Raw genomic sequence first — 10926 nt, forward strand, 5'->3', positions numbered from 1 at the left:
GAAACACAATCTTTGAAAATGGGATTAAAAATTCCTCCACTGGGGCACCTGGACGGCTCAGTCGTTTAAGCCTCCAGCTCTTGATTTTGGTGCAAGTCATGATCTCGGGCATGGGATAGAGTCCCGTGTCTGGCCTCACGTTGGGCATGGAGCCTGCTAGGGATTCTCTCTCTCCCTCTCCTTCTGCCTCTTCCCTACTCTTTCAAAAAACCCCTCCTCCGTTGGTTTAAGAAAAATCAGTCATGGAGAACATTGATATAAAAATTGTGTAAAAAATAAAAAGGAAATATTTTAACACCACACTGTGAACTGTGTCTACCTCAGGGTAGTGAAATATGGGTGACTTTACTTTCCCATTTAAACTTTTTAATGTATAATAATACAGTTTCTAAAATGAGCATTATTGCACTTTGGTGTTATGCTCATATACATATACATTTTTTTTTACTTTTTTTTTTTTGAGAGTGAAAGAGAGTGAGTAGGGAGGGGACGAGAGAGAAAGAGAGTATCCCAGGCAGACTCCACACCGTCAGTACACAGCCCCATCCAGGGCTTGAACTAATGAATCATAAGATCATGACCTGAGCTGAAGTCGGGTGCTTAACTGAACTGAGCCACCCAGGTGCCCCATGCTTTATTTCTAAAAAATTTCTCTCAGCTAGAAATTACAAAACCAGCAGAACCACACTATACAAAATAGATATAGATATAGTAGATATAGATACAGGTATTGATTTGTTTACAACAGCTTTGCTATCTGCACTATGGAATATGCCTCCCCACTTCCCTACAGAAATCTCTAATCTGAAGAAAATCCTCAGGGCATATTAACAACCATAACACATTTAGAAAATAATTAGGCAATACTTGTAAAAGTGCTGATTACTTCTACTGTAAGCATGGAGGGAAGGGCTTTGCTTGGTCTGAAATGGAGCAGTCAAGGAAAGAGTCTCAAGAAGGTGATGGAAGCAGAACCTTGCAAAGGAGCACAGGTGGGTTTGCAGAGAGGCACAGAGCAAGGACATCTCCAGAAGTGAGAGAAGCAGATAGGAGACTAGAGGACACAGGAAACGTCCTCACCTAACTAGCATGCTGGGGAAAGCAGGGGAGCAGCTGCACGTGTGTGAATGGGCAGTTGCTGGGACATGAATAGAAATCCAGAACACGCTGGTGATTTTAGAAGGTACACTTGTTCAGATTCAGACATGGATTGACCAGAGGTGGAAAGGAAGGAGGCAGGATAAGCCTGTAATTTCTGAGGTTTGCATCCCCGGGTTGTGATGCAGAAAAACAGGAAAAGCCAAAAGGGGATCCGACTGGGGAAAGGGAGTTCAATAGTGCTATGTCTTGTTGTTGTTTTGCGATGGTCACGTGGAAATGTTGGACAGCTGGCTGCGTATGTACATATACGGATCTGCAGTTGCAAGGGGGGCCCTTGCTGCTGAAGCCTGGGAGTCATTAGAGTGCAGACCTATGCTGAAATGGTGAGCTTGAGGGAGATCTCTGAGGGAAACAATAGAAAGTGGGAAGGGAAGTAGAGGGGGCCTAGTGCTTGCCTGGATTAGAACGGGGACCCACTAAAGATGGGGAGGTCATTCATTCACTTAAGCATTCACTAAGCACAGGCAACAGTTTAGCAGCTGTCCCCGTGGTGTGGGACTACTGTCCTCTAACCCAGACAAGGATTTAGTACAGTAGCCCCGGTGGAAAATGGAAAGAAAAGTCACAATGTACACAATTCTTTAGAGTCACCTCCCAGTCTGGATTAATGACAACATGTCAATGCCCAGACATAAAGGTTTCAATTCGATACCTATTTCCACTGGAACATTCAACTTCATGTATTTATGAGTTACCTGAAAAAGAAACAGAATAGTAACCAATTCCCACAACCTCTATTTCCAAGCAGTCTCTAAGCACGCTATTATAAAATGAAATATCAGAGAGAAAAAAAACGCATGAAAATGCTTGGTTATGTTATATACCATTGACCTCAACAGACCCTCTCCTTTTCTGAGGATTCCAGAAAACAGCATTTCAGGGGCTTCCGTGGCCTGTAGGCAGAATCTTCTCTGCAGTACACATACCTTGGACAGCCGGTCGGAGCACAGGGCATGGAAAGAGAAGGATGGAGGATGAGGGCAGGAGGCTGAACACTGATTTCCCTCCCCTCCGCCAGGCCCAGGCGAATTCCACCAAACCCTTTGCACCCTAGCATGAATTTGTGTGGATAAATACAATGGAAATTTGAGAAAATGGGTTTGTCCGTAAAAATCCGAAGTGCTGGCGAAGGCTTTCAGTTTGCCCCATAGTCAAGCTGATTAAACTTAGCATGTCTTGGCTCACAGTTTGATTGAGTTGGGCCCCTTGGCCTTTAAGTTGTATATCTGAATCCTCTTTGAAAAGATTTGGCCTCCCCATATATATTTAGAGTGCTGGGAAAGCGCCCATCTGCTTTTATGCTTATTTATAACTACACCACCTTCCAGCACTGTGAGGTCCTTTAAAATATAATGACATGACTGATGATGAGTAATTAAGTGAATAGGGTGAATGTTCTTACTCTCGGACAAACGTGTGTGGGAATGCAATTTCCTTTGCAGCCCTGGTCTGGCACTTCTGTTTCTAGGGAACACCCAAGCTCCGATTATCTTGGAAGGTATGTATTAACCACCATCTCTGCTAAGAAGACAAAGTATTCTTTCTGCCAGTCCATTGCTCCCACTGTTGCCTTGCCTTGTTGACCTCCAAATTCAGCGTGTGGTGGGGAGGCCAGGGGAAAATCCCAAGATTTACAGAAGGGGGTTAAGAATGTTCCTCATATGCTGGGTAAGTCACTTGCCCAAAAAAGGGAAGATGGGTGGAAGCCAGGGGTCAGATCTGGAGACACACACACAAGACTTGAGGTAGCTGTTGTTCATCCGTTGAAGGAAAGAGGGTTGCCCTAACCCCAGGGCCTGACTCTAGGGTGGCCAGTGTCTGCCCTAGGTGAAGACTGGGGTACAGTGAGGGTGTGTGTCGCAGCTCGGCAGCACCCTCCTAACATGCCAGCCATCCCCTTCTCCAATCTTCCCGTTTCTTTAAGCACCTGGAGCTGATATGCAGAAATGTCTTACCCCCTCTACTGAAATACAGTGTCTCTTCCCTGGGCACCATCCCTAGCACCCGCTGACAAGGGGCATCTAGTCTCACTCCGATCGTCCCCCTTCCTGGAATCCTGACCACCCTCGTGTCAAAGGCAAGAAACGCAAGACTCCTACCAGCTAACTCCATGTTTCTGTTAAAACGCATCCGTAGCATAGATTGATGCACTCCCTGGAGTGTCTTCATGATATGGGCATTTCCTATCTGTTGCTACTTATGTAGACAGGTCTTCCAGTGTGTTGTGCTGCTGCCTGAGTCCAAGGATTTTGGAAGGCAGAGCCTGTCCGGCCCTGGCCTAGTAGGAACGCGCCCCCTTTCGGCAGGAGAAGGCAAGCAGGGGCGCGGCCGACAGGCTGGCGGGTACGTTCCACTCGGGCGGGCTGGAGCAGCCAGCCGCCTCACTGCCCTGGGAACTGGGAAGGTGAGGGCGGTGGTGGGGTGGGGGTGTCTGCATCTTTGTTCCAGCTCAGATGAAGAACATGAAAATCTAAGTCACTGTCAAGCTCTGTTTTAAAAGTTAAAATCTTAGTCTTCATTGAATGTCTGGATTAACTCTTTGCTCTATCTCTTCCCTCCTCCACCTCCCTTTCTCCCCTAAAATGGACAGAGGGCAGTTCAGGCCTGGTGCGATCTACATTCCTGCTGAGAAGTTTCGTTAATAAGGTCTCCTTGCCTGCCCGGTAAGGAAATTCCCAGTTGCTTGCAAACAGCTCCAAGCAGACAAAATAGGAACCCGAGGATCTATCCTTGTCCTTTCTAATAATGCGAATCATGAGGACTCCAATGAAGACACATTTTTCAAATTCATTCCTCATTTGAAGCTGAGCCTGTGGATATCAATAACGGCAAAAATCAGCCTCAACGATCTTGGGAATTAGAGCTCCCTCATTATGTGGTGCAGCAAAGAGACTGAGACATCCACGACCTGAGGACTGATTTCTGGTCTTGCCTTTATTCCTGTATCTGAGAACTGCGGGGCACAGAGCCCTTAAGATTCCGATTGTCCCTGGACTCTTCTGAGAAGTCACTTGTGTGTGTGTGTGTGATTGATTTGTTCTGACAAGTTTTCTTTATTTTCTTTCGTAAAATTTCCTTCACCAACCACTGTTTGTGCCTTTGTTCCTCACCCCGCCCTTAAGTGACTATCACCCCTGTAATCAGCTTCCCAGATATTTATTCAAGAAAAGTGGTTCCAGGATAAGTGAAATGTAGTGATTTTTTAAATTCTAAACCTAAAATTGATAGTTCATAATTTTCTGTACAACTACTTCCTGGAGGCTGCCTCACTAAATTAGACAAAATGACCGTGCCAAGAATCTACTAATATTCAGATGACGATCAAGACATCTTGCTCAAAAGCTTCTACAGGTGGAAAGCAAACCCGCTGACCCCGAAAGCCGGTGACTGTCCCTCCTCAGATGTCTTGGCAATGCGTCTCCACATTTACTGATTTAATGAGAAACAGCATTTAGAGAAAAGAAGGTCATGGCAGTTTGTTGATACTGTCATTACTGTTTGAGATAGTTTCTAATTGAGTGTTGTTAGCCTGCTCGTGGAGCTATTGGAAATTACAAGAATCCAAATTCTTGTGGATAAACATTGATGCTGTTGACATAGACATCCTCTCTGTATTGATGAAAAGGGAGTTAAAGGCAAACCGTTGGGGGTGGTACTTGGCCCTGCCCCTGCGTTAAATTAAAACAGAATTCGGTGCAGAGCACCCAATCAGATTACAATGATGTGCGCTCACTCACAGGTAGTTCTGTAAATGTTTGGACACCAAGTGGACACAGGAAGTTAGCCCCTTATCCAAATATTTCATGGAAATGTCTAATCTCTAGCTCAGAGGAACACTCCAAGAATCCTGTTGGTCAATCTTACGAATTGGCTTGAATAAAGGATGCTGAACCCCAAGTTTTACTTTTTCTTCCGGGTGGAGTTCTTCCCCAAGAAACTCTTCCACCCCCTGCGGGTGTGGGGGATAAAAAAGCAAAACTCAAGCCTTATCTCCTTTTCAATAAACACTACTCCCCCTACTTAAAAAAAAAAAAAAAAAATTACCTCTTAGCACTTCTTCTAACTCCATCTCTCAAAGAATAAAAAATAAATACATAATCTTAGAACCGTTGAAAGCCGGCACCGCCACGGACAGGAGGCACGCGGGATCGCCTTGAGCACAAGCGCGCACAGATCTCCGACAGCCCCGTTGAGTCCCCGAAGCGCCAGCGAAGGAGTGGCGCTCTCCCGGGGCTAGCGGTCAGCTGGGGTGGTGGTCCCTGCCGAAGGAGGGAGCACGGAAGCAGGCTATGGGAGAGCCATTGTAAAAGAAATTCTTTTTGTTTTTAAATAAAAATCAAATGGACCTCTAGTTGAAAATTTACAGGTGCCATTCAAAAGTGAAAAAAGGTCTCCGTGGTGGCTGGGGCCGGAAGCGGGATCCAAGACTCTTATCCGAGACAGTGGAGTAGTAACTTTGGTTCTGAAGTGGCTGGGGTTACCCCCCTCCCTGCAAGGGAGGAGTGGGTATGTGACACCTTGTTCGTTTGGAGATGATTTATCCACTCGTGCTGTAAAATCTAAAATGACGCCCCTGGGAAGATGAAGGAACTGCGGGGCCCCTTGTGACCCACGGTCTAACCCAAGTATGCGGGGAACCCTAAAGGTCGCGGTGCCAAAGATGAGGCAGAAGGGCTCAGGAGTCTTGGAAAGGGCTTCCTCAGTTCAATGAACGGTGGAGACACTGGCTCACTGTGTTCTAGAGTGGGGGGGTCTGGAGCTCCAGAGAGTATTGGCAGCCTGGGGCCTCAGACTATATAGGCCGCGAACCCTGACCTTCACATTATGGGCTGCCCGTCTCTCTCGAAGGCCGGTGAGAGTCACCAGACTGTCACATTCTCCTAAATATTAAGAGAAGGAGGCCATCCAGCGCCCTGTTCCTGCCTGTTAAACAGGATTTACCACCTCTTCTCTGGACTTGACCTGAGACAATAGGGGCTCCGTGGCCTCCCTTGATTCTGGATTTCACTGCCTCCTATAAAGAGAAAAAATGTCCAGGCTACCCTTAAAATGATATATTTCATTGGCTTCTCTTTGGATCAAGATCATTAAGGCCCAAATTCAGAGTGCCAGCACCGGCTGCAGGGCCCCAGGGTGGTGCCTCAACAGTTTCTGGTGCCATGGGTGTTACAAATGCTGAAACTCTGAGGGAAATTGATATTCTGCTGTGAATTCCAAGGAGGGAGCACCCTGCATTCCCGCTCCCCTGGGCGTACCCCTGGCCGGGAGGAGACGGCAGAGGTGGGCCCGGGAAATGGGGCTGGTGACTCCTTCGCGCCGCCGCTTTTACACCTCTCCCTTTGTGACAAATCGATTTCCCCGCGCCACTGTTCTGCATTTGCATCCCGCAGAGGCCCAGGGCCCAGCTGCACCCGGTGCACACTTAGCACCGGCTTGGGACTGTGTGCGTGTGTGCACGCGTGTCTAATTGACTTTCCGTCTACCTTTTTATGACTACATGTGTTTCCAACAAAAGGTCTTATTAGGACAATCTGGTTTCACTAATTTAGGGGTTGGGAACGTGGAAGGGAGGCGCTTTTTTTTTTTTTTTTTTTTAAGAGTTTGCAGAAGTTCAGATTTAAGAAATGACAGCAGGATGCACCGTTCTCCTAGGAGTCTGCCTACTTTTATGACCTGTTCCTCTTTCCTCTCCCTGGCTTCCCCGGTTCCACCCCCTCACACTCCACACTCCCCCATTAGCCACTGGATTCCTAACGGCTAAAGAACCGTTTCTTTAAACACGTAAGGCATTTGAACCCAGAAGTCTGAGAAATTTACTGGGCTTGGAAAATCAGTAGAAGGGAAAAGAAACCATTCTACAGAGAGGAAAGTGCAATGAATATCAGCCCAAGAGGAAACAGAACTGCGTAAAGGTCAGCGAGAAGCTCTGACTTTGGACGGTACTTGATCCCTCCTTGCTAAGGTCGGCCCAGGTTGTAACTGGGAAATGTGCAATAGCATTGTCATTTACAATGACTTGTTTTATGAATTATAGCTGTAAAGAAAATTGAAGAAGAACGCGTTTCTGTGTCGCTGGGAGAGTAAACCACGTCTTTGACACATGTCCCATCCCTCTGAAAAAGATTATGGTTTCCACTTTGAGGGAGACTGAAAGAAGCACCCGATTCTTCATGTGGTGCTCTGTCCCTTTCAGGCTCAGAGCTTAGCTTTAGTCCTCTGCCTGAAGACTCCTCTCTTTTCTAACTCCCCGTCTGAGCCGTCACTGCCCACTTGGGTCCTGACTCAAGGAGCTCACAAGGGCTTCCTTTGAGATCTTGATGGTGGACCCAAGGACTAAGGGCAAGGGTCCTCTTAGATACTATCACCCCACTCAGCAGACCTTCCTATTCTCAACTCAGAGGTGAGTGGGGAGGTTGAGGAAACAGTGCTTCTAAAAGCAACAACTATTGCTTCTATTTGTTAGAAGAATAGGCCCCGGCCATTTCCAGAAAGCCAGGCCTGTGGTGCCTTGCTCTTGCTACTTTCCCAGCCCCAAGTGTTGGTCACTTTGTTCCCATCACCGCGGTCTGCATTTCTGCTACCTCCTTTCAGAACCGTCTGTCCACCATCCTTCCGTAAACATCCTCTCTTTGGTTGGCATCCGAACCTCAGTTTCCTTTCAGAGCGATCAAGAACCAAGTGGACAGGCTCCCTAAGTTTTCATCCCTTCCCTCAGGACACACGGGCCCAACTTCCCCTGCTGCCCTTTTTGTGTCCTCTCCCACCATGGCAAATGCCAAGTGCACAGTGCGACCTTGGCCACGCCAGGCGAGGGTTCTCACTGGAGCCACCACCTCACGCCACCTACACTTCAGCGTGGAGGGCGCTTCCCAGGCGGCCTCCACAGCCAGCAGAGAGTCATTCCATGCGCACTAGGAGGCCACCAGAACTCTGAGCTCCCTTCTCCTGGTGTCCCCTCAGCAGGCTTCCAGCCCTATAGTATCCTGCGCCCATTGCAGCCAGTGCCGGCCCCAGACTTGCCGTGACCACTGCCCTTGGGCCTGCTTTTCACATCCCTCTGCTTGTTTTAGGGGTAAAGCAACCCTGGCTGGTCTCACTCGCCCCAACCTGCCCTTTTCACGCGCCAGTTTCTTCAGGACCCTGTTTTCGGTTGTGGGTCCAGCCTCCAGTTCTCCGAACAGCGATTAAAGTTGCGATTAATAATTAACCAGGGCGAACCTGGTTCAGCACCGCTGAAAGCGAGAAATCAGCGAAGCTGGGCAGTAGGCACTTGGAGATTCGGAACACTAGCCCCCCTGTGTTTTGCATACTTACATTTCCCCTAGTAAAACGTTTAAAAAACAAACACGTTATTTCACCACGCATTTTCTTGGAGCTCAAAGTGTCTATGCAAACTCCTGCTGTGGACTGCGTGCAGCTTGAGCAAGCCCCTTCCCCTGCACTCCCTCCAGGCACCAATATCTTCAAGAGCCTCCGCCTTGTGCCCAGTCATTCCCCGGAACTTGTGGGGACACTGGGTCTTCACTCCTCAAAGCCGGCCCTCTTTCTGTAGTAACAGGCCAGGCCACGTTTCCATCGGCCCAAACTCCCCGTCACCCTCTGCCTCTGGGAATAGTGGAGGCTTTCGACCTCAGTTCGATTTGGGCTGAAAAACACTGAGGGGATCCTAGGCCTGGCCCAAGGAAGCTGGGTGAGGGGCAGGCGGCCTGCCCGAAAAAGGGGTGTCTCTGCCGCCTGCCTCATTGCAGCACTTTGCCCAGGCCTTACTTCCAGCGGTCACTGGGTCTCGTTTGCTTTGTCTATTTCCCGAGAGTCTGATATTGGTTTTTTCTTTTTTTTTAAATCATGGAATGCCGGCGGTTCTCCTGTGTCTACAGGTTCCAAATTTGAAAACAAAATAAATGACATGGAAAGGGATTCGCCTACTTTAAAAACTTCCAGTCAAATTCAGACCCTTGAAATCTCAAGGAGGAAACATCAAGCCCCATGTCACCTGGGATGAGCCAGGTGACAGGTCTGTTATAGATTCCAGAACTTAGGGATCCATTTGGAGTCATTTTTTAAGGCATGGTTAATGAGGCCAGGCGAGCTTTCCGTGGGGACGCGGTATCAGTAGGGAAGGATGGGGTAGGGAGACTGTACTAGGGCTTTTCTCGAGGTCTTAGGGCCAATAGGGAGAGCTCCTCGACTGTGACACCAGGCTCGGCTTTGGGGCCCGCGCTTCCCCTGCGCATCTCTCCGGTGCCGGATCCTTCGGGGCGGGAGCTCGGGTTTCACCCCAAAGGACACTCCCTTTGAGTCTTCCCGAGGCACAGGCCTTTGATTCTGCCGAGGGTCTCAAACACAGCTGCAGGTGGAGGGCAGCCACAGCCGGGGACAGAGAACGGCTTGGCCCTCCCGCACGCCCCGGCCTCCCGAGCCCCGCGCCCCGCGTGCCGCCGGGGCCGCGCGAGTGTCGCCGCCGCGCTCTGTGGCCTCCTCCTCCTCCTCTGCCCCGCCTGCCTCCGAACCCGCTCTCGGGACCCGCGAGGGGCCTTGCGGGCCTGGCTCGGCACCTTTAACCCGCCGCCCTCCTGCACGGGGCAGGCCCGCGCCTTCACAGCCCTCGGGGACGCTTTCCCAGCCAGCCCGGTCGCCCCGCGGAGCCGTGCTCGCCCCGGACTGAGCGGCGGCCCATCGGCTCCAGCGGCCGCCCGCGCGGGCAGAGTCCCCGACCCCGACCTCCCCGCCTCTCGCTGCGGCCCACCCTTCTCCCCGTCTGCGGCCGGCCCTTCCTCCGGCCACTGCCACCTCCTGACCTAGCCCCCGACTCCCCCCCCCCCGCCCCCCAGGCGGGCTGCAGGCGCCGGCCGGGACCCCAGCCCTCCCGCCCCGGACACACGCTCCCGCGGGCCCGCGCCCTCACTCACTGTCCTGCTGTGGAGTGTCGCTGCCGCTGGTGAGTCCCGGGGACTCCAGCAGGCTCCGGCCCGCCTCGCCCACGCTCTCGTCCGCCTGCGCCGCCACCATGTCCCCGGCTTCCTCCAAGTCTAGCAGGTGACTGACGGAGAAGTTCTTTTTCGCCTGCAGGGTGTCGAGGTTGCCCGGGCTGTCCAAGCGGCCGCCCAGCGCAGGTTGCCGCTCCAGAACGTGCCCGTAGCTGGAGGTCATGGTCTCCCCCTCCGATCCCACCCACCCCCCTCTTCCCGCTCGAATCAACACCAAACGCTGTGGGCGCGAGGGGGGAGAGGAGCCGAGTGGGGACGAGAGAGGGGGGAGTGGAGAGAGAGGGAGAGAGAGAGAGAGGGAGAGAGAGAAGGAGGGGAAGGACAAAAAAAAAAATTGGAAAGAGGGCGGGGGACCCCCTTCTGCAGAGAAGAGCGTTCTGCACCAACAGCCTTCGACAGCCTCGGTGGCTTTCCTGAGGCCAAGTCCGGCGCGGTCCAAGGAGATAATCCACACCAAAAAATAAAATTAAAAAGTCACCCTATGTTCAAGTCCGGAGGAAAAAAATTCCTTCCAGCTCTCCAAAAGCGTCCACACGCACACACTAAAAATAATAATAAGAGGGAGAAAGGAAAGGGGAGGCCAGCAGGGCGGGGGAGTTAGGCAAACAGAAGAAGAGAGAAGAATCAAAGTGTTTTTTTTTTTCAAGGTTAAAAAAGTTATTCCCAGGCAAGAGTTCAAGCACCAACAGAAGAAGGCTTGTTCCAGCTTTAAAACATCTTCAAGAAAACGTGTTCCCCCTCTCTGCACTCCTGTGGATTCTCAGGAGTGACTAAAGTT

At 50.5% G+C, this 10926-nt stretch overlaps 1 protein-coding gene across 2 annotated transcripts in view; it reads right to left on the reverse strand.

The window, feature by feature from the left end:
- Window positions 1-10372, reverse strand: part of PRRX1 (paired related homeobox 1) — a 75102-nt gene extending 64730 nt beyond the window's left edge. For both annotated transcript variants that reach the window (XM_039221682.1, XM_039221683.1), the window contains exon 1: window positions 10071-10372. In XM_039221682.1, the coding sequence (XP_039077613.1) occupies window positions 10071-10311 (241 nt within the window). In that variant the 5' untranslated portion in view covers window positions 10312-10372. The remainder of the gene's footprint in view (window positions 1-10070) is intronic.
- Between the last annotated feature and the right edge of the window lie 554 nt (window positions 10373-10926).

This window comes from Hyaena hyaena, unplaced genomic scaffold (assembly GCF_003009895.1).
Source record: "Hyaena hyaena isolate Hyena2069 unplaced genomic scaffold, ASM300989v1 scaffold_1006, whole genome shotgun sequence".
Classification (NCBI taxonomy): Eukaryota; Metazoa; Chordata; class Mammalia; order Carnivora; family Hyaenidae; genus Hyaena; species Hyaena hyaena.